The sequence below is a fragment of the Dendropsophus ebraccatus genome, chromosome 14 (assembly GCF_027789765.1).
Source record: "Dendropsophus ebraccatus isolate aDenEbr1 chromosome 14, aDenEbr1.pat, whole genome shotgun sequence".
NCBI classification, from domain to species: Eukaryota; Metazoa; Chordata; class Amphibia; order Anura; family Hylidae; genus Dendropsophus; species Dendropsophus ebraccatus.
Window position 1 is genome coordinate 69,637,786 of NC_091467.1, and position 22,282 is coordinate 69,660,067.

The 22,282-nt window shown below is 47.3% G+C and overlaps 3 protein-coding genes across 4 annotated transcripts; 1 reads left to right on the forward strand and 2 right to left on the reverse strand.

Moving 5' to 3' along the window:
* The first annotated feature begins 215 nt into the window (after positions 1 to 215).
* On the forward strand, positions 216 to 4,649 carry BIRC5 (baculoviral IAP repeat containing 5). Of its 2 annotated transcripts, XM_069953514.1 has the most exons (5): positions 216 to 330; positions 1,439 to 1,577; positions 2,983 to 3,092; positions 3,266 to 3,383; positions 4,387 to 4,649. In XM_069953514.1, exons 3-5 carry the CDS (start codon positions 2,983 to 2,985, stop codon positions 4,474 to 4,476), a joined length of 318 nt encoding a protein of 105 aa, XP_069809615.1. In that variant the 5' UTR covers positions 216 to 330; positions 1,439 to 1,577; the 3' UTR covers positions 4,477 to 4,649. The 2 variants fall into 2 exon arrangements, with proteins under 2 accessions (XP_069809615.1, XP_069809614.1); XM_069953513.1 differs by lacking the exon at positions 216 to 330 and having other exon boundaries at positions 1,245 to 1,577.
* A 1,579-nt stretch (positions 4,650 to 6,228) lies between these two features.
* Positions 6,229 to 12,551, reverse strand: LOC138772365 (uncharacterized). Its single transcript, XM_069952714.1, has 8 exons — positions 12,181 to 12,551; positions 11,637 to 11,862; positions 11,351 to 11,434; positions 9,680 to 9,768; positions 8,229 to 8,414; positions 8,019 to 8,156; positions 7,748 to 7,940; positions 6,229 to 6,604 (listed from the first exon to the last, which is right to left on the reverse strand). The coding sequence occupies exons 1-8, from the start codon at positions 12,223 to 12,225 to the stop codon at positions 6,327 to 6,329; spliced, it is 1,239 nt and encodes a 412-aa protein (XP_069808815.1). The 5' UTR covers positions 12,226 to 12,551; the 3' UTR covers positions 6,229 to 6,326.
* Positions 12,552 to 19,656: 7,105 nt separating this feature from the next.
* Positions 19,657 to 22,208, reverse strand: SOCS3 (suppressor of cytokine signaling 3). Its single transcript, XM_069951547.1, has 2 exons — positions 22,056 to 22,208; positions 19,657 to 21,212 (listed from the first exon to the last, which is right to left on the reverse strand). Exon 2 carries the CDS (start codon positions 21,121 to 21,123, stop codon positions 20,521 to 20,523), a length of 603 nt encoding a protein of 200 aa, XP_069807648.1. The 5' UTR covers positions 21,124 to 21,212; positions 22,056 to 22,208; the 3' UTR covers positions 19,657 to 20,520.
* Between the last annotated feature and the right edge of the window lie 74 nt (positions 22,209 to 22,282).

Consider the following 22,282-nt stretch of genomic DNA (forward strand, 5'->3'; position numbering starts at 1 on the left):
CTGATGACTAATAGAGAGAATGGAGACCCCCATGACGTAGGGATTTATAAACAGGAGTCTGATCCTGTTGTTTATCTAAAGGTAAATGTGCTGTTCAAAGCTTGTCTGCACCTGGGAAAGCTGGGTGACAGCCCGTGTGGCTTCCACGTCCGCTCTGTGGAGGCACATATACGGGGGGGGGGGGGGGGGGGGGATTATCACTGATCGATCATCTGTTTTGTCATTGATTCAGAGACCATTATCTCTGCTTTCATGGAGGTCGTCACTCAGCTTTTCTAGAGTCCTGAATAGAATACGGCCGTACAGAAGCAGAGTATGTGTCCCTGCTGTGTAAGTTATAGTATGACACAATTACATGTCTTTCACATGCTGCTAGTTTGCTGCAGTGTATCAGTCTCATATTCAAACTGTTTAGCTCACAGAGCATTGTCTGGACTGTATACAGCTGAGAGCAGGACTAGCTATGTACAATGTATCAGCCTGGAGCTCATAGAGCATTGTCTGGACTGTATACAGCTGAGAGCAGGACTAGCTATGTACAATGTATCAGCCTGGAGCTCACAGAGCATTGTCTGGACTGTATACAGCTGAGAGCAGGACGAGCTATGTACAATGTATCAGCCTGGAGCTCATAGAGCATTGTCTACACTGGATACAGCTGAGAGCAGGACTAGCTATGTACAATGTATCAGTCTGGAGCTCACAGAGCATTGTCTGGACTGTATACAGCTGAGAGCAGGACTAGCTATGTACAATGTATCAGCCTGGAGCTCATAGAGCATTGTCTACACTGGATACAGCTGAGAGCAGGACTAGCTATGTACAATGTATCAGCCTGGAGCTCATAGAGCATTGTCTACACTGGGTATAATACTATCCACTCTGGGAGGTCTTCATTGTTCTGTAGGATTTAATCTATGGGGGTTTGGGCGCTGAAACCCCCACCAAACGCTACAACAACTGTGGAGAAGCGTCCAGCTAAGAGCTTCTCTCTCCATCTCTCTCCTCCCTGCTCCATGATGATGATGCAATACATTATATCTTCCCCAAGATGTTGCCAATAAAAAATACAAGTCCCACAAAAAACAAGCCCCCACATGGCTAAAGCAATGGTGAAATAGGAAATAAAAACATGGCTTTAGGTATACAAAGATTAAAAAAAAAAAACCTGCATCCGTAATGACCAAACTAATGGAGTAATTTGTGCAGCTTTTATCATAGAGATGAATACTTATTGGCTGGTGTGACTATACGGTTGGTGGTGCTCGGTGTCTTTCTATTAGCCTTATCAATAAAGTTTGTTGATGACGTGTAAGCGCGCAGTGCATGCCGGGAGCTGTAGTTGTACGAGGAGGCGGCGCTTGTCTCCTTTCCCGTGGTGCTTTGCTCTGTGACGTCAGATCAGCGCTGGGTTTGAATTGTGCGCCATGGTTCATAGGTCTCCGCTCGTCCTGCCGGCTCGTAATCCCGGGGAGCCCGAGTTACCGGACGAATGGCGGCTCTACCTGCACGACACACGGGTCCGGACCTTCAGCAACTGGCCGTTCACCGAGGGCTGCGCCTGTACACCCGAGCGGGTAAGCGGAGGACCGGGCGAGACCAGGCCGGTCTATGTGTTTGTATAGGAGTGTATGTATGTGTGTTATATACAGGTGTGTGTGTTATATACAGGGGTGTGTGTTATATACAGGTGTGTGTGTGTTATATACAGGTGTGTGTGTTATATACAGGTGTGTGTGTTATATACAGGTGTGTGTGTTATATACAGGTGTGTGTTATATACAGGTGTGTGTGTTATATACAGGTGTGTGTGTGTGTGTTATATACAGGTGTGTGTGTTATATACAGGGGGGGGGTGTTATATACAGGGGGGGGGTGTTATATACAGGGGGGGGGGTGTTATATACAGGGGGGGGGTGTTATATACAGGGGGGGGGTGTTATATACAGGGGTGTGTGTTATATACAGGGGTGTGTGTTATATACAGGGGTGTGTGTTATATACAGGGGTGTGTGTTATATACAGGGGTGTGTGTTATATACAGGGGTGTGTGTTATATACAGGGGGGGGTGTTATATACAGGGGGGGGTGTTATATACAGGGGGGGGTGTTATATACAGGGGGGGGTGTTATATACAGGGGGGGGGTGTTATATACAGGGGGGGGTGTTATATACAGGGGGGGGTGTTATATACAGGGGGGGGTGTTATATACAGGGGGGGGTGTTATATACAGGTGTGTGTGTTATATACAGGGGGGGGGGTGTTATATACAGGTGTGTGTGTGTGTGTTATATACAGGTGTGTGTGTGTGTGTTATATACAGGTGTGTGTGTTATATATAGGGGTGTGTGTGTTATATACGGGGGGGTGTGTTATATACGGGGGTGTGTGTTATATACAGGGGGGGGTGTTATATACGGGGGTGTGTGTTATATACAGGGGGGGGGTGTTATATACAGGTGGGGGGGGGTGTTATATACAGGTGGGGGGGGGGTGTTATATACAGGTGTGTGTGTGTGTTATATACAGGTGTGTGTGTGTGTTATATACAGGTGTGTGTGTGTGTGTTATATACAGGTGTGTGTGGGGGGGTGTTATATACAGGTGGGTGTGTGTGTTATATACAGGTGTGTGTGTGTGTGTGTGTGTTATATACAGGTGGGTGTGTGTGTTATATACAGGTGTGTGTTGTGCGTCATACATACAGGTCCATACACACTATACAGAACTATCCCCCTATATACACATATATACCACCCTGTATAGCGGGCTGAGTAAATAGCTCCCCCCCCCATATATATGTATATATCTCCCTGTATAGCAGCAGGCTATGTATATAGAGCTTGGCTGTATGTTGTAGTGCTGATTGTCTCTGCAGACTGCTGGGATCAGTAGTACCTCCAGCCCCATCTGTATGGGCACATAGGTCAGACATTAGAGGTAATGAGGCATCGCTGACCGCTCTCTTCCTCCCCCCCAGATGGCGGCTGCCGGCTTCATCCACTGCCCTGGTGGGAACAGCCCGGACGTCGCTCAGTGTTTCTTCTGTCTGAAAGAACTGGAAGGATGGGAGCCGGAGGACGACCCCATGTGAGTGACCGCAGCCGGGGGCGCCATCACTGCTCACCGTCCTGTTACATCACTGCTCACCGTCCTGTGATGGGGCAGATGTTACAGAAGAGCAGGGTGACGGCCGCGGTGGGCGATGTAATGGTTGGAGGGGAAGGCTGGACTCCTCTATAACAATTCTCTGTTCCCTCCAGGGATGAACACAAGAAGCACTCACCAGCCTGTCTGTTCCTCACCCTGAAGAAGAAGCCTGAAGAGCTGACACTCAGTGAATTCCTGAAGCTGGATAAGGAGCGGGAGAAGATAAAAATGGTGACTGTGACGTAATTGGAGTTCAGCTTTTAAAGGGTTACTCCTGTGAAAATCTTTTTCTTTCAAATCAACTGGTGCCAGAAAATGCCAGAGATTTCTATTTGACTTCTATTTAAAAATCTCCAGTCTCCCAGTACTTATCAGCTGCTGTATGTCCTGCAGGAAGTGGTGTATTCTCTCCAGTCTGACACAGTGCTCTCTGCTGCCACCTCTGTCCATGTCAGGAACTGTCCAGAGCAGGAGAGGTTTTCTATGGGGATTTGCTGCTGCTCTGGACAGTTCCTGACATGGACAGAGGTGGCAGCAGAGAGCACTGTGTCAGACTGGAAAGAATACACCACTTCCTGCAGGACATACAGCAGCTGATAAGTACTGGAAGACTGGAGGTTTTTAAACAGAACTAAATTACAAATCTATATAAATAACTTTCTGAAACCAGTTGAATTGAAAGAAAAAGATTTTTGTCGGAGTTCCCTTTTAATTTCTTCAGAAACCGTGTCCCTTCTGGTCATGTCTGGTTTAGTCACTTGCACACTGCAGTACCATAACTGATCTGTGGAACAGATGTGGCGCTATTTCTGGTGATCGGGGCTTTATTCCTGCCTATAAGGGGAAGAAATGGCTTGGTCCCCTGTGCAGGGTATCATGGGAGTCCGGCTCTCCTGTCGCCTCACCAGAACTGCCAGGAATAGATAAATATCCAGTCCTGGTAGATTAACCCCTTGCATGCTGCAGTAAGCGGTTTCTGGGGTATCTGTCACCCCTACAATCACTGGATGCCATGGCGTTCCTGACCCATGTGTATATAATTATTCTGTCGGTCATGTGACTGCAGCTTCCGGTCATGGACGCTGTATACTGACTGGTCAGGCCCTCGATGAGCGCAGATTTTTCTGGTCAGTCTGAAGTTGAAGCACTTCCCAGTTTGTCCAGCAGATGGCGCTGTCTACCAGTGGAGAAATCAATCTTATTTCCTCTAATTCTATTTCTTTCCTTCTTCCAGAATAAAGCGATGAACAAGGAGATTGACCGGTTCCAGTCGGCCGCTCAGACGGTGAGAGGGTCCCTGGAGAAGCTGGACGCGGATGAATGACCCCTCCTCTCAGTCCTCTGTATATAGTGTTAATATTTTTCTTGTTGGTTTGTTCCATTGTCCTCATGGATCTGATGCTGCTGCCGCCTTCCACCAGTTATGTTGTTCTTATGATGGATATTCATATTTTAGGACCATTTTACTTTTGAATAAATTCTTGGCTGTATCCTGTACTATGTATTCTACTTATACAGGTTCCTGGGAAAGCTGGGTGATCACCAGTAGTGCTGTACTACAGGAGCCAGTGATAGCAGGGCAGGGTTTGTTTGTTTTTTGCCATTAGGTGGCGCCGTATCATCCAGCACATACAGCAGATGAATCTTACAGGAGTACTCTGACATCAGGTAAAATAATAAACTACCGCAGAATCATAAAACACTGGTTATCTGTCTGCCCAAGTTCTGAAACTACAAAATCCCAATGCTTTATGGGGTCTCTAGTCTTCCCTCCATGTCAGAAACACCACTTCCTGGCCATGCAGCTGCTTAGTACTACACTTCCCACAATGCATTGCATTCCCATAGCTCTTAATCACAGCTCTTCTACCCTGCCCAGAGGTTTTGGCAGAACATCTCTCTAAATCAGGGATAGAGAACCTGTGTCCCTCCAGCTGTTGCAAAACTACAATTCCCATCATGCCTGGACAGCCTTCGGCTGTCCAGGCATGATGGGAATTGTAGTTTTGCAACAGCTGTAGGGTCGCAGGTTCCCCATCCCTGCTCTAAATGGTAAACCAGTTTGCAGCACCTCATGTATTCATTCCGCCTGCTCCTCTGCCTGTGGCATCATTCAGTACAACTATAACCACACCTTTCTTCCCTAGATTTCCTACTAAGGGTACAAACACACTGGGCGTATCTGCAGCAGATCCCTACCCTGGATACTATGGACATCCCGCTGCGAGTTAGGGTCCATTTACACAGAAAGATTATCTGCCAAAGATTCAAAGCCAGAAACAGACTACTAGCAGAGGTCAGGTCATAAAGGAAAGCCTGAGATTTCTCCTCTTTTCAAATCTTTTCCTGGCTTTGGCTTCAAATCTTTGACAGATAATCTTTCTGTGTAAATGGACCCTAAATCAGCAGCCCTCCCCGTTAATCCCCCACCGCCGGAGCCTATACATCACCTGGTCCCCGCTCCAGCTTGCTTTGGGGCTCCCGGCGTCTTCATGTCCCGCTCAGCCAGTCACTGTGTTGCTGCGGGGCAGTGCATTGATTGGCCGAGCGGGAAGTGCTGGGAATCCCCGAAGCAATCCGGAGCGGGGACCAGGTGATGTATAGGCTCAGGTGGCGGGGGATTAACAGGACAGGCTGCTGACATACAGCGGGATGTCTTACCTGCTGCCAGTTTGTCTGCCCATAGAGTACAGGGCAGGGATCCACAGCGGTTATGCCCAGTGTTTGTATCCTAAAGATACATCTGTATGATTGTGAGATGGTGACATCACTCGGGGTGAGGCTTGTGCTCAGAGGAGATGTCTCCACGCCTCCTGACATGGCAGAAGTTGATGCATCAATGCTCCTGAAGTTCCTATTGACTTCAATACAACTATTCTGCACTGTTTGCTGCCACTTATTGAGCACAACAAGTCTCAGCATGCCAGCTGTATCCTGCTGATTCTCCCTCCCCACACACAGATCCTGGCTGTATAGTATTGCTGACTTGGTGTGTGACCTGCACCCTCTCCACTCTGCTGTATCTGCTCTGATCAGTGAGGGATGACGGGAGCCGGTTACACATTCACCTCTGCTGTGCCGGATACTTTCCTTTATTATACAATCAAGCTGATTAATACTGATCTGTAGTGTAAAAATCTAATCCTGTCCTGAATTCCCCCGGGGTGGTCCTGGCTAGCTCGGCCCAGGTTTGTATTTCTGCAGAACCCACTTGAGCTTCTCCAGTGCCTGCAGAGTGTCGGCCGCGGAGACGTTTCGATGCCAGACGAGCCGCACCCTCTCAGGGGAGAAGGCCAGCGCTTTCACTGCCACGCCGGGCGGCTGATCATCTGCCTCCAGCTTATCGCATAGGTCCTGGCCAGAGAGCGGTGCTGTGACGGTGAGCATCACCATGTTACTGTCCACTGCAGAGGGGTCCGTGCTGCAGAGGGGGGAGGCCAGCTCCTGGACCGCTGAAAGAAAAGGAGGGTGACACGTGAAGGCAGTGATGTCATATCTGCAGGCCTCCAGATGTTGCAGAACTACAATTTCTATCATGCCCGGACAGCCAGGTCTTTGGCTGTTCCACTATGATGGGAATGTTGTGGACACGAGCAACTCTACAGTATTGGCGCATTGCTATGCTCACCGTCAGCCGGCTGCCTCTAAACTCCACTCTGGGTGCCTGCCTGGAAAAGCTGGATACAGTCCTAGCAATCTAGCATCCAGCTTTTCCAGGTACCCGGCAGACAAGAGGACCAGCCGAGCAGACTTGAAGTGTTTCACTAATACTGTGAAGTTTCTCATCTCTAAATTTTTTTCTTTGCAACAGCTGGAGGTTTGAAACTTGTGCATCAAGGGAGGTTTTCTTCCAGAAACAGCACCACCCCTGGTTATGTCTGGTATGGCAGCTCACCACCATTCCTTTTAATGTCATCAGAAAATGACTTTAAATGTTTTTTAAGAATTTTTGATGTTTTTTGTAATTTTCCATTTTTATCTATATTATAAAATAATCCTGAGATCTTGCAGTTCTCATTCTCACCACTGGGGCTAAAACTAAGCCAAGACTTTCTCTCGTGTCTGTGGTGATAGGAGAAGGCTGCTGTAAAGTGATCTGTACAGCATTGCAGCGTCATGTGACACCAGTAGGTAGAGGAGACAATAGCAGCTCCCTGTGAAATGACCTCTTCACAGGTCAAAGAGCGCGCTCAGTAATGTCTCACATTCATCTCAAGGCGACAGAGTCTATGTCCATGAGTTAGCCTGTTAAAGGAGACCTGTCACCCCCTGTGCTTGGGACAGAGCCCAGCCAACCCCATACACTTACCGCTTCCGAGAAGTCCCGCCGCCAAGATATCGCTGTCCGAAGCCCATAGAGAATGACGGCTCCTGTCATTCTCTATGGGCGTCGGACTCATCTCTGGTGAGCGTGTGCACAGCTTCGGACAGAGATATCTCGGGAGCGGGACTTCTCGGAAGCGGTAAGTATATGGGTATGCACCGGGGGGGTCCCCTTTAAGTACAGCCCAGGCAAGATGGCCACCCCCATAACAATGTACAAATAAGTCACTGACTTCCCAGCAGGACGGGGACACCTTCACGCAGCCTCTTACCTTTTGCGAACATCTTGGCGTTCTGGTGATCCAACCTCACAGTCTCTTCCGCATGATTTAAGGCGACCAGTCCAGCAGCCGCCAGTACTCCAGCCTGACGCATCCCTCCTCCCAGCATCTTCCTCATGCGTCGCGCCTCAGTTATAAACTCCGAGTTACTCACAATCAGCGACCCCACCGGCGCCCCAAGTCCCTGCAACCAGAACACAAGCCGTCCCTGTAGCTCCGTATACTGACTGTCAGGGCTTAGCCTTCTCTATATATTCCATACTTTTGAAAGACACAATGAGACGGAGTCACAGAAGCGGACGATCTCTGCCGGCTTCACCCCCAGCGCCGCTGCAGCGTTGAATACTCGGGCTCCATCTAAATGGATCTTCAGTCCGTAGCGATCAGCGAGGCCGCGGACCTGTGGAGGATGATGAGAGTGAGCATAGGTGGGTTGTATCCCATATACCACAGTGGGCTACGCTCCACCCACCTCCTCCATGTAGGATAGGGGCAGCACGCGGCCTCCCATGCGGTTGTGGCTATTCTCCAGGCAGATGAGACGTGTTTTGGCAAAGTGTACATCAGGGTAGCCATGCTGGATACTGTTCTCCAAATCCTTCAGATCCAGACGACCGTCTTTCAGGGTCTTCACAGGACGAGGGAAGACCCCTGCCACCTGTGGGAGACGTCTATCAGCACAGAGACCTTAGCAACTTTCTTATATAATGGGGGCATCCACCATTACACTCTGAAGCTAGAAAGCTGTGCGGTCCTAATGCTCCACCTGTACAACCCAATACCACACTGCACCAATACATACTGCTCCACCTGTATAACCCAATATCACACTGCACCAATACATACTGCTGCACCTGTACAAACCAATACCACACTGCACCAATACATACTGCTCCACCTGTATAACCCAATATCACACTGCACCAATACATACTGCTGCACCTGTACAAACCAATACCACACTGCACCAATACATACTGCTCCACCTGTATAACCCAATATCACACTGCACCAATACATACTGCTCCACCTGTATAGCCCAACGCTGTGCCACCTGTATAACCCAATATCACAGTGCACCAATACATACTGCTCCACCTGTATAGCCCAACACCACACCAGGAAGATGATGGTTATGAGATCCTGAAATCATAGCAGATCCTTACTCTACTGTTTGCATGGAGCCTACACTGAGGATACAGGGCTGTCATCGTCAGTGTAGTCTCTGCTTTGGAAACCCGCAGTGGGCAGATGTTGGGCAAAAGCAGGGACCCTGAGCCTCACAGTTTGAGAAGCGCTGCTCTAGACTGTCCTCCAAAAGGGCGTTCTGATGTGTAAATTGGACAACAACACAGATTGTCATGTCTTAAAGTGACTGTACCACCAGGCCCAGGCTGGAGCACTGGAGGCGGGCCGACCCACCCCCAGTGGGAAGAAACCCCAGCCCCTCCATGATAGGGTTCCATTGATTCTAATTGAGTCATGTCATAGAGGGGCTAGGGTTTCTTCCCACTGGGGGTGGGTCGGCCCGCCTCCAGTGCTCCAGCCTGGGCCTGGTGGTACAGTCACTTTAAAAAGTTGTGTAGGTGGAACTAGAGCTATGCAAATCATACTGCGAGTGAGAGAGATGTCAAAAGTTCAGATCACTTAGAGATTCATCCAATATCAGTATAAAGCATATGGAACCATTAGTACTGGGACCCCCCACTGATTGGTAGAATGAGCAGGGAGAAGCATATGGCTGCGCACTTCACTCTCCATCCAGTTACAGGAGACAACCCCACAGACTTGCAGTGGATACTGTCTCCTGCAGCTGGATGAAGATTGCAGGGACACCTTTCTAAATAATCTTTGCTGTTACAAGACGTAGACACTAGGTGGCAGTATAGCCCAGAATACAGAGAATCTCAGTTGATACTTTACCTGTGCTACGCTTCCCTGCTCATAGAAGTACAAGTGAGATTCAGCCCCAAGCAGGACCTCTGATCCTCTGACCCGACAGTGAACCATGACTGCAGCGACAAACATTAATCAGACTGTGAAAATAGTTAATGCTAAACCAGTGTACTGCACCTTCATGCAACCTATGAACCCTCCTGCAACTTATACTTTAAGAACATATAGCCTTATCTACCAGAGCTGTGATCCCCATGAACATAGTAGATGGTGTCATGCTTAGATCAATCACCTCCAAGTAAAGGGCGAAAATCTTTTGCTTTCAAATAAACTGGTTTCATAAAGTTATGTAAATTATTCTATTTAAAAAAACACCAGTCTTCCAATACTTATCAGTTGCTGTATGTTCTGCATTAAGTAGTATATTCTGACACAGTGCTCTCTGCTGCCACCTCTGTCCATGTCAGGAACTGTCCAGACTAGCAGCAAATCCCCATAGAAAACCTCTCCTGCTCTGGACAGAGGAGGCAGCAGAGAGCACTGTGTCAGACTGTAGAGAATACACAACTTCCTGCAGCACATACAGCAGCTGATAAGTATTAGAAGCCTAGAGATTTTTTAATAGAAGTAAATTATAAATCTATAGAACTTTTTGAAACCAGATAATTTGAAAGAAAAATATTTTCTCCAGAGTAACCCTTTAAAGGTTGGCAGTGGCATAGACTAGAATGGCAATGAACATGTGACCTGTGATCTGCCATCCTGCTTCAACTCCTGGGCCAGGTCACTTGCAAGCACATGGATTTCTGTATCTAGATAAATGGGATGGTTGCAGAAGTTTCTAGAACAGGGGTAGGGAACCTCGGCTCTCTAGCTGTTGCTAAAGCTTTGGCTGTCCAGGCATGATGGGAGTTGTAGTTTTGCAAAAGCTGGAGAACCGAGGTTCCCTGCCCCTGTTTTAGAATCTAGGTGCAGCACATGATTCCATTCACTGACAGCTAGCAGAGAGCTTGCAAATGACCAATTGAAACATATTAGATTATTATTATTATATATGGGGGAAACACGTTTGCACTAAAGATTAAGGCTGGGTTCACACTGCATTTTTGCAATCCGTTTTTGCAATCCATTTTTTGCAAAAAAACGGGATGAAAAAAGCGGATGCCTTTGTGTGCATCCGTTTTTACATTGACTTCCATTATAAAAAAAAAAAAAAACACGGATCTGTTTTTTTTTGACGGACACAAAAATGAGGTTGACCACGTTTTTGTGTCCGTAAAAAAAAACGGATCCGTTTTTCTTATAATGGAAGTCAATGGAAAAACGGATGCACACAGTTGCATCTGTTTTTTCCATCCATTTTTTTCTTCCGTTTTTGCAAAAAAAAAAGGATGAAAAAAACTGATTGCAAAAACGCAGTGTGAACCCAGCCTTATACAAAGACCTGGACAATTGCCATTACAAAAGTTTTCCTAAACCTAAATCTCTCTGGCCGTTGCAGAACTACAACTCCCAGCACGGGAGGGCCACAGGTTGGCGAACAATGGTGTACACCCACTGCAGGCTGTTAGGGCATGCTGGGAGTTGTAGTTAAGCAACAGCTGGAAAACAACTGGAAGAAGAAGAATGGCATAGACTGTGGGGACATGCTGGGAGTTGTAGTTTTAGAGAACAATGATGTGCAGACAGGCCACTTACCTGAGATCAGATTCCCCATAGTCCCGCTAGACACGAACAGAGCGTCTTCCATCCCGAGGAGCTGCGCAGTGTATCGCTGAATCTCTGCGTGGACACATACGCACATGCATCAGCTAATCTGCTATTTAAAGGGACCGCTCCTGTCCTAGGGCCACGATGGAATGAAAGTAAAGCTTATATCCAGCTGTAATTCCCAACATGGCCACTGGCCAGGAGTGGCGCTGTCTCATATCACCATAGAAGGTGTTGAGTGACCAGATCACCAGCATGCAGTCTATACACTCACCATTGACAGTGGGGTCTTCGCCATAGACGTCATCTCCGACCTCCGCCTCGGCCATGGCTCTCCTCATCTCTGCACATGGTTTGGTGACCGTGTCGCTGCGCAGGTCCACCACCACCGCACCCATGCCTGCGCCAATCTGGCTCTGTGAATACATGGAACGGAAGCCCGGAAGGAAAAGCACAGGAGCTCGAACTCTAAGACGATGGCGTCCAGACCGTCCGCTGACCTGAAACGTAAGGAAATCATAAGAGTCGCCATTAGAAATGGACTGCAGCAATCAGATGGCGCCAAAAAGTCACGAATACTGCGAAACGCACTGAACTCAGCACCAGCATCGTCCTATGGCGGGAAGAGGGAACCCTGGCTCACCAGCTGTTGCAAAACTACAACTCCCATCATGCCTGGACAGCCAAAGGCTGTCCAGGCATGATGGGAGTTGTAGTTTTGCAACAGCTGGAGAGCCAAGGTTCCCCACCCCTGTCCTATGGAAAAGATTTACATCTACAAATATATATATAAAGTCTATAGAACTATAGTACATTACCCAGCAGTGCAGACCCAGAGCCACAGGAGCCCTCACTCTCCACATAGGAATACACAGAAGATCCCTCACTCCTATGGAACTTGAACCCTATGGATCGCGGTGCATCATGGGAAACGGTACTGTCCGACCCTATCGCATCCCGGATTCCCTATTAGTTAGCACGTGACTACATTTCCCATGATGCTTCAGTCGCTTTTGTCTTTGGCGGAAGTAGGAGGGTTTGGTTAGGCATGCCGGGAAATGTAGTCTAACCGCCGGCCGGGGCAGCTGCAGAAAGCGGACGTTTATTAGACCATTGTTAACGTTGGAGAAGAGTCCACAACTAGCGATTTTTTTTTAAGGGTTGGGAGAAAAATGACATAGTCTGCGACTTTCTTATTAGAAAACCTCTCCACCAATGAATGAGGACGTAAGACGCGGCCCTTTTCCTGGCGACCAATCAGATTCAAGCTCTTATCATTCTGAATCAGATTGCAAAGTGAAAGAACGCATATGATTGGTTGCTAGGGGCAACGCCTGTTCTCAGTAATAACCACACTAGGGGGTTGCTGGTTAAACTTTGTCTTAAAGGGCCAGTGTCCCTTTCTTATAATAATATTAAAGAATAAAACCTCCAATAAATATATTGATACGTAATAATATTATTATTAATAATCATTCTCCATGATGAGAAGTGGGAGATTTAGAAAATTGTTGTGTAACCTTTGGCTCTCCAGCTGTTGGAAAACTACAAGTCCCAGCATCCTCTGAAAGCTGTCAGGGCATGCTGGGACTTGTAGTTTTGCAACAGCTGGCTGTATAGTGTTACACCATATCTTATCAGGTGTCCCCTGCCCTGAGTTCTGAGGAACCGTCTCTGTAACGTTACCCAAGAAGTGAAGACAACGTCAGAGCATTTGTTTTCCTTTGCGGTTGTCGCCGTGTCCCAATATACAGTCTGAGCATCGGGTATATAATAGACTCTCACCCAGCACAGCAAATGTGCCTATTGATGAAGAAAAAAACGTTCAACTAGGGAGATCTGCCATTCAGGGGTCCGGGAAAGCTGAGTGAACAATCTATTGGTTCTAAAGAGAGGCCTTGTGGGAGATGTAGGAGCTGCCATATTGGTTGTTATACCCAGCTTACGGTCCATTTACACAGAAAGATTATCTGCCAAAGATTTGAAGCCAAAGCCACATTGAGACTATAAACAGAGATCAGGTCATAAAGGAAAGACTGAGATTTTTCCTCTTTTCAAATCCATTCCTGGCTTTGGCTTCAAATCTTTGGCAGATAATCTGTCAGATAATCTTTCTGTGTAAATGGACCCTAATTTATATTTAACAACATGGCCGAAGACAAAAATTAAAAGCGAAACTCAGAGCCACATGCACTGCTAATAGTTTCCCTTTAAGGATCTATAATATATTTCTATTATAGGGAAAACTGCCCCCACATGGATTACTCCCCAGTTTTCCTAGAGTCGCAGATTCGCCTCTTCTGCCTGGCGTACGCCCCGCTCGCCCGATGGGCGGGCTGGCAAAGCTTGGGGTGGCGTGATAAGGCGGGTAGGAGACATGGCCTCCTCCCGCGCCTCATCATCATTTACGCCTCGCAGGCGTAAATCATAAACAAAATCTAGGTTCGGGCCCCTGGCTGCCCGGATTCACTAAGAGGCGTGCGCCTCTTAGTGAATCCTGCCGGGAAAAAAGGGGCTGGGGCCTAATATAAGACCACCGGTCTTGTAAACCCCCCCACCCCCACCCCCACTGTGTATAACTGCACAGTTTTTCTTTTGAGAAGTCTGGGAGTGAAGATTCCGCTAATGATGACAAGTTGTAGGATGTAGCAGAGCCGAATTTGTCAGTGAACATTTAGGGCCTCCGCTCACAGCAGTCCAATCTATCTGCATCATCTTATGGTGCGTTTACACAGAGAGATTTATCTAACAGATCTTTGAAGCCAAAGCCAGGAACAGACTATACACAGAGAACAGGTCATAAAGGTAAGACTGAGATTTTTCCTTTCCTGGCTTTGGCTTAAAAAATCTGTCAGATAAATCTGTCTGTGTAAACGCACCAATACAGAGCAGGAGGAGCTGATTGATATATAGATTTATAGGAGAAGATTCAGAAGTTATTATTATTTATTGATCTAAATATCTGCTAATGCTTTGCTTAAAGGGGAACTTTCAGCAGTTTAATGCCCCAGGAGCACTGGGGGCGGGTCTACTGCCCCCGAGCACCAATCCAGCCTGCCCACTCCATTGATAATCATTAGAAGGAGTCTGGCCAGCTTGGAGACGGATTTTTGCAGGGGCAGGAGGGGCCACTTCTAATCAATAGGGGATTAGTGCTGGGGGGGGGGGCATAGTAGGGGCTCCTTCCAGATCAAGGATTTTAGAATATACAGCACAGGAATGGCGCTGAGGATGAAGGTAACAGACATTCCTTCATCCTTATTGCCCTGCTCATGGTTCCCCTTTAAAAGTCTATTGAGTGGTCCTAATCATTGATACTGATTAGGACCACCTACTGGACTCCTAGGTCCAGAATGAGCAAAGGTTTAAATTAAAGGGGTACTCCAGCCCGGGGGTTTAGCTGCTGCATGAGACGTGACGTTTCAAGGCAGCTCAGCCATTCAGCGGCCGAGGCGGGACTTTGCTACGGCCGCTGAATGGCTGAGCTGCCTTGAGACGTCACGTCTCATGCGGCAGCTCACACCAGGAAGCGGACGCGGGACGGATGTACCAGGCGGCACAATCTGGGACCCAGCACTGGAACCGAGGGGGTAAGTGACCTTCGCCATCCATAACCACCCCATCCCCGGCCATAGCTGAAAAATACCCCAGGGCTGGAGTACCACTTTAATATATAACAGTGCGGTTCTTTCCCAGCTCTGTGTCACATGATCAGTCAGACTCATAGTACAAGTACGCAAGTCTTATATTTGGCCCCGCCCCCTTTTTATCGGCAGGATTCAACAAGAGGCACGCCTCTTAGTGAATCCGGCTGGCCAGGCGCCCGAATCTGCGTCCGGCGTACCAGATCTACACCTGCTTCCAGCAGGTGTAGATTTGCGTCATGATTTGCGCCTGCGAGCAGACGTAAATCATGATAAATGAGGTGCAGGAAGAGGCCACGCCTCCTCCCCGCCTTATCACACCCCCCAAGCTCAGCCCGCCCATCGGGGGAGCCCGGTGTACGGGGGGCGTACACCAGGAAGAAATCTGTACCTTCTCCCAGGCGTACGCCTCTGGTGTACCTGTCATAAATCTCCCACATAGTGTAAGGGCCCTATTCCACCAGACGATTATCGTTCAGGTTATCGTTAAATCGTTCGAAACTAAACTATAATTGTTTGGTTGAAATGCAGTTAACGATTAACGACCCAACGAGAAATCGTTGATCACTTTATAAGAGCCCTATTCCACCGGCCGATTATCGTTCAGATTATCGTTAAATCGTTCAAATCTAAACGATAATCGTTCAGTTGAAATGCTGTGAACGATTAACGACCGAACGAGAAATTGTTGATCGCTTTATAAGACCTGGACCTATTTTTATCGTTGCTCGTTCGCAAATCGTTCGCATTGAATAAAACGTCGTTCGGTCGTTCGCAGTAGATACAAACGCAATAGCGAAGAAAAAAACTATCGCAAATACGATCATAAGTAACGATTATCGTTCCATGGAAATGAGTGAATGTTTCAAGGTCTTTCGCAATAGCGGTCGTTTGAGATCGTTAATCGTTAACGATTATGCGAACGATAATCGTCCGCTGGAATAGGGCCCTAAGTCTATGGAGCCCGACTGCAGTGCAGTCTTCTCCCTGCTCGTTCTGACAATCGGTACGGGTCCGACCATTCCGGACCGAGCTTTTGACATGTCTCTATGACCCTTTTCTATGATGATAGTGACCCTGTGGAGTGGAGACCCTGACCATCACTCGAACCCTGGTCCCCCACCTCCTCCCATATGACATAGTCAGCTCTGCGCCATCTGCAGTGTGTACGGAGCTGCTTTGCTCTGTTTCTAGGACAGGGATTCCCCTTTGTCATTTCCTGAGTTTATCCCATCGCCCCATCCCAGTCTTCCCCGCAGCGATCCCGCCCTGCAGCTGTTTTCTGCCATGAGCGCACACATCAGGAATCCAGTGTGGAAAGTTTTCAGTAAGCGTTTGGAAACTGGGCGAGAATGAGCGTTAACTATGGCAACCACAACACAACACTGCGACCGAGAGCAGCCGTGTGGTAATGCTCCCCTCCGCATGCCCCCGCCGCCAGCGCTGGAGAGGCTTCTGGGAAAGCGATGACTTCTGGAGGGGGAACTCTGCCTCCACGGCTGAGAAGACTTAAGAAACCTATTCCTGCAATATAGCGGTCACACATGACTAACAGACCAAGGGGGTCAGCATATTGGGTAAGGGGGGGGAATGGCTCATACATTAGTGGGAATCCAGGTTCCTATAATACAAATAGATTTGCCATTCAGGAGTCTGGGAAAGCTGGATGAGATAAAGTACAGATTATGGGGACTAGAGCTAAAAAGTGCAGTGGGAATAGGCGCCATAGTGACATCACTTAAAGGGTTGAAATTTTCTTTCAAATCAACTGGTGCCAGAGATTTGTATTAAAAAATTTCCAGTCTTCCAGTACTTATCAGCTTCTGTATGTCCTGCAGGAAGTGGTGTATTCGCTCCAGTCTGACACAGTGCTCTCTGCTGCCACCTCTGTCCATGTCAGGAACTGTCCAGAGCAGCAGCAAATCCCCATAGAAAACCTCTCCTGCTCTGGACAGTTCCTGACATGGACAGAGGTGGCAGCAGAGAGCACTGTGTCAGACTGGAGCGAATACACCACTTCCTGCAGGACATACGGCAGCTGTTAAGTACTGGAAGAATGGAGATTTTTTTAATAGAAGTAAATTACAAATCTATATAACTTTCTGATGCCAGTTGATTTGAAAGAAACAATGTTTTGCTGGACAAACCCTTTAAAAGGTACTGCCATCTTTCAAAGTAGGGGATCTCAATGGGGACCCCAATCTCCTGCGAGGAGTGTAAACACATATGCCCCACCGCTTCCTTTATTGTCTATGGGAGTCCAGGTATTGGCAGCCCCCATAGAGGATGAATGGAGCATGCGTGACTCGCCACCTCCATTCTAATAGGAGACTGGGGTCCTGGTACTCAGGTGGGGAGGGTCCCAGTTAGTTAAGCATGCAGGAACACCCCTTTAAGGACCTTTTACATGACATAAAGGAGAGAGGCGCACCCTGGCGTTTTCCATCATTCACCTATATCAGGGGTAGGGAACCTTGGCTACCCAGCTATTGCAAAACTACAACTCCCATCAAGCCTGGACAGCCTTCGGCTGTCCAGGCATGATGGGAGTTGTAGTTTTGCAACAGCTGGAGAGCCAAGGTTCCCTACCCGACATATATCATGGCGCATATTTCCCATGAAACTTTGATATGCGCCTTGGGAACATGGCCTAACAGTGAGCGTGGAATGGCTGATACCAGAGAACAATTGCACGTGACAATGATCGGATTGTGCGCGGCGATGCCCGCGGTCATAACCTTTCTCCCAGACAAAGAGCCACACAAGCGCTGGTTTTCAGGACTCGTTCACACAGGTGTTCGGGATCCCGACCACTAACCCCCCCCCCCCCCTCGTCCCTCTTTCTAAATTTCCTGGCACCCAGATAGGAATCTGTGTGTTTCCTCAGCGGTCGTGTTGTCGTGGAAACAAGGAAGTGCGTTTGAGGTGGCGCTAACAGGAATATAATTATGGGGATTATGACGCACGCCAGCATTCCTGTGACAGGATGACTTCCCTGAAGGAGACGGCTCTGCCAGTTAACCCTGCTGTGTACAGTAAACGGGGCCGCTCCCGATCCCGTGTAATCTATACAGGACGCCTGACGCCTTGGCGCGTCACCTGGATTAACCCTCCGTCATCCCGACACACCTCACCTGGCGTGGGATGGGGCGTCTTTATTCTTAAAGGGAACCGGGTATATTGTGGGCATGTGAGAGCGGCAGATCTACAGGGAAAGGAGCTGGGGGGGGGGGGGTGGCAGCGTATGATCGGCCATTCTGGAATCTGGGAAAGCTGAGTGTCTGGTGTCATAGGTGGCTGTCACTCATGGAGGAGAACGTCCCAACCTGGGCGGGAACCGGTATAGAAGGTTGTCACCCGGCTTTCTCAGGAACAGATCTATGGCTGATGTACATTGCTGATGTGAGGGGTCCCACTGCTCAGGACATCTGGGGGCCCAAAGGCCGTCCTCTACAGTGTCAGCAAAGTGGATTGTGTTATGCTTCCCCAATAGCACACTGTGCAACATCATAAACCCAGATGTCACATACAAACACACAACAAATCACACACAAGCAACAGATTACACATACACACAACAAATCACACACACATACATAACAGATTACACATAACATATCACACACAACAAATCACACACACATACATAACAGATTACACATAACATATCACACACAACAAATCACACACACACACACGAACAACGGATTACACATACACATAACAAATCACACATACACACAACAAATTACACACACATACACAACAGATTATATACACACATACATAACAGATTACACATAACAAATCACACACACACACAACAGATTATATACACACACAGTTACATAACAAATCACACACATACACAACAGATTATATACTCACATATACACAACAGATTATATACACACATATACACAACAAATCACACACATACACAACAGATTATATACACACATATACACAACAAATCACACACATACACAACAGATTATATACACACATATACACAACAAATCACACACATACACAACAGATTATATACACAACAGATTATATACACACATATACACAACAAATCACACACATACACAACAAATCACACACATACATAGTAACAAACACGTACATATGTAACAAATTACATATACATAAATACATAACAAATTACACACATACACAACAGATTATATACACACATATACACAACAAATCACACACATACATAGTAACAAACACGTACATATGTAACAAATTACATATACATAAATACATAACAAATTACACACATACATACTAACAAACATACAAAGAAATACGTAAAAGATACCAACAAATGTGTGTATTCATATATCAACACATATATTCATATATATATATATATATATATATATATATATATATATATATATATTGGATCAAACACGTTCTCATACACACATACACTAACACACATATAAACAAACACACTGATAAATACAAGCCAACACACACACATACTAACAAACACATACATACAAACTAACATCCATGCATACGCACTGGAACACATGCACTCACACATACATTACACACATATAAATACATTCACACATAAATGTGCATTTACACACAGACTTACATATATACATACAGACAGACAGATAATTTCCTTTGTTTCAAAAAAATACTTCTGTTTATTATAAATTAGAAGGCCACGTGTAAAATATAAATAAGTGCAAATGTCCCGGATAATTGGTGCCTTTAGGGGGCGCCATGTAAACATAAATGAGGTCAGGATGGCAGGTTCTGCCCTGGGACTTGGGGTTTTTCTGGTCCAAACTTTTCTCGTGCAATAGCATCACCATGCAGACTGCTTACATAGACAGTTGTCAGGTGACACTTTGGCGGTGGCGGCCTCCATCTTGCCACTATGACTTCCCCCACCCCCATCATCTTCATTCTGTGATCAGGAATCAAGTTTAAGTAAAGCCGCCTCAACACAAGAGGCCATAAGTCACTTGCTGGAAATTTGTGCAAAAAGTTCCTGTGGCCAGGTGCCCGCTGGTGTGCCCTTCACACTGCCGCCAGGTAATGCCCTGCAGTGTGTCCACACCCGGCCCTCGCCCTTCCAGCAGATTAAGGCTACGTAGGTGACAATAAATATCTCTTCCATATAACCGATGTGGAGGTTCAGTGCAAGGCGGGTGCTCGGCTCTGGTCTTGTGCCAAGGAAGGAGACCAGAGCCTGACCTGCAGTCTCCATGGTCCTGCACAAGGTATGAAATGTAAACACGCGGAGTCGGGTATAGTCAGCAATGCTCAGGGTCTCGACAGTCTCCCCTTGGGCATCAGGTCTAGGCCCGAACTCTCCGTCTTACTAGGCACTTGGTGATTCTTCCCTAAGGATTCATGGCGTCAATGCCAAACGTCTTAGCTCCTTCATTCAAGCCATCTCTGGCTCACAGTGACGCTGATCTTTGAGGCTCCAGTCAGCCATTTTACTCTTCCCTCATGGATGAACCTTCATCATTATACAGGGGAGTCATATTCCTGTAGGAAGTCCTTAATGGGCAGCGGAAGTGGAAGTGGCTCCCTGGCGCCAAACTCTTCCAGTTGCCCATTCACAGCCTTACGGCAGAGATGTTGTAGAGAGGAGACACTTGAGGACAAAGGCCTAGACAGCAGCAAGGGGACGCGTTCACCTCCGGAGTAGATGTAATAAGACCGCTTAGCGTTACTGGGGTCCTTGGCGGACATGTAATGCCTGAGGAGTTTCAAGACGCAGTCAAACCGCGGCACCGGCTGCGAACTGCGAGGGTCAGTCTGCAAAGAGAAGCCACATGGCTCACATTGGATGCGCAAGTTCTTGGTGCCGGACTCAGTTTTGACGCTGAGGGTGAAGAAGTGCCTGTGGTCTGAACTGTCCCGGATGAGGAAGGTGCCCGCCGGCTCGGTGCTGAGCAGCAGGTTGGCCTGGGTGCCCGTCACCGTACTCCAATAGAAGCCACTCTCCTGCAGCTTGTGGACTGCGCTCAGCACCAGGTTATACTCGCTTCGGGAGGAGAAGGTCTTGAGCCGAAGGCTGGAGTCTAATGCCCGGCTCATGCTCGGGAATTTGCTCTGAGTGACCATGACGGTGGGAGCCAGCTTTGCTGAGAGTCAGGATGGCGCCTTTGTGCCTCCTCGGAAGTTGTGGAGAAGCTGACTTCTGTTACAATGTTCTGGATCAAAGAAAAAGAGAGAACATTAGATCTTTATAAAGTGACACAGAGAAAACAAAGCCTTCCCCTTTAAGGTGTGGGAAGCTGAGATACTGTGAGCTGTCTGGCAGAGTCATACTGGATATATAGTGGTCACCACCAGTGTGATGACCCTGACAAACAGCAACCAGTATCTCAGCTTCCTGGAAGCTTGTCAGCAGGATATAGATGCTTGTGGTTAGTTGTAGTCGCACCTGAATTTCCAGGTTGTGAATAGTACGAGGCTTTACGTAAATGTAGTTGTGCTATGTGTGCGCATCATTTGCATAGCTGCCAGGTATTTCCCTCTGAGTAAATACAAGACCTTGCTTCACGTAACCCTACAAACAGTGTATACCGATCCTAAAAAAAGATCTAAGGAGAACACCCCTCAGCACTGGTGAACTAATACCTAGATATAGCAGAGCCGAGTCTGCCAAGAAACTCAAGTAAACCACTAACCACATCCAATGACATACTCAGCTCTGCTACTCCTACTATCGCAATAGCATCCAGAGCTTACACACGTTTCTCAACATCTGGAATCCATGCTATTACATCCATCAGAGATCACTGCAGAACTACAACCCCCATCATGCCCTGACAGCCGAACGTTACAAAACTACAACGTCTGCCAGCGTCATGTCACGCAACATAACCTATTAAAACCGACTGAGGAAATGTAAGCTAATAAACAGTTAAAAAATATTTAAAATTCTATTTTTGTTTAAATTTTTAAAAATATACAATTTTTTTTTTTAATAGATTTTTTTTTACTATTATTAAACACTTAATATGTGTGCGATATATTTTGAGATTTCTTACCGGGTAACTTTGCAGAGTTAAGGCTGCGGTGTCCTCGGTGTTTTGCACTAATATCCTAAGTCCTGAGTGGAAAATTCCGCTTCGAGGGACTCTCTAAAAATCCACCGTTGTGCTTGCTTCAAGTTACTAGCTGAGAGTATAACTCCATGAGATCACACACGCTCGCCTCTTATACAGACATCAGACGCTCCGCCCTCCCTCCTCGGCCACCCCCTTCCCCATACACA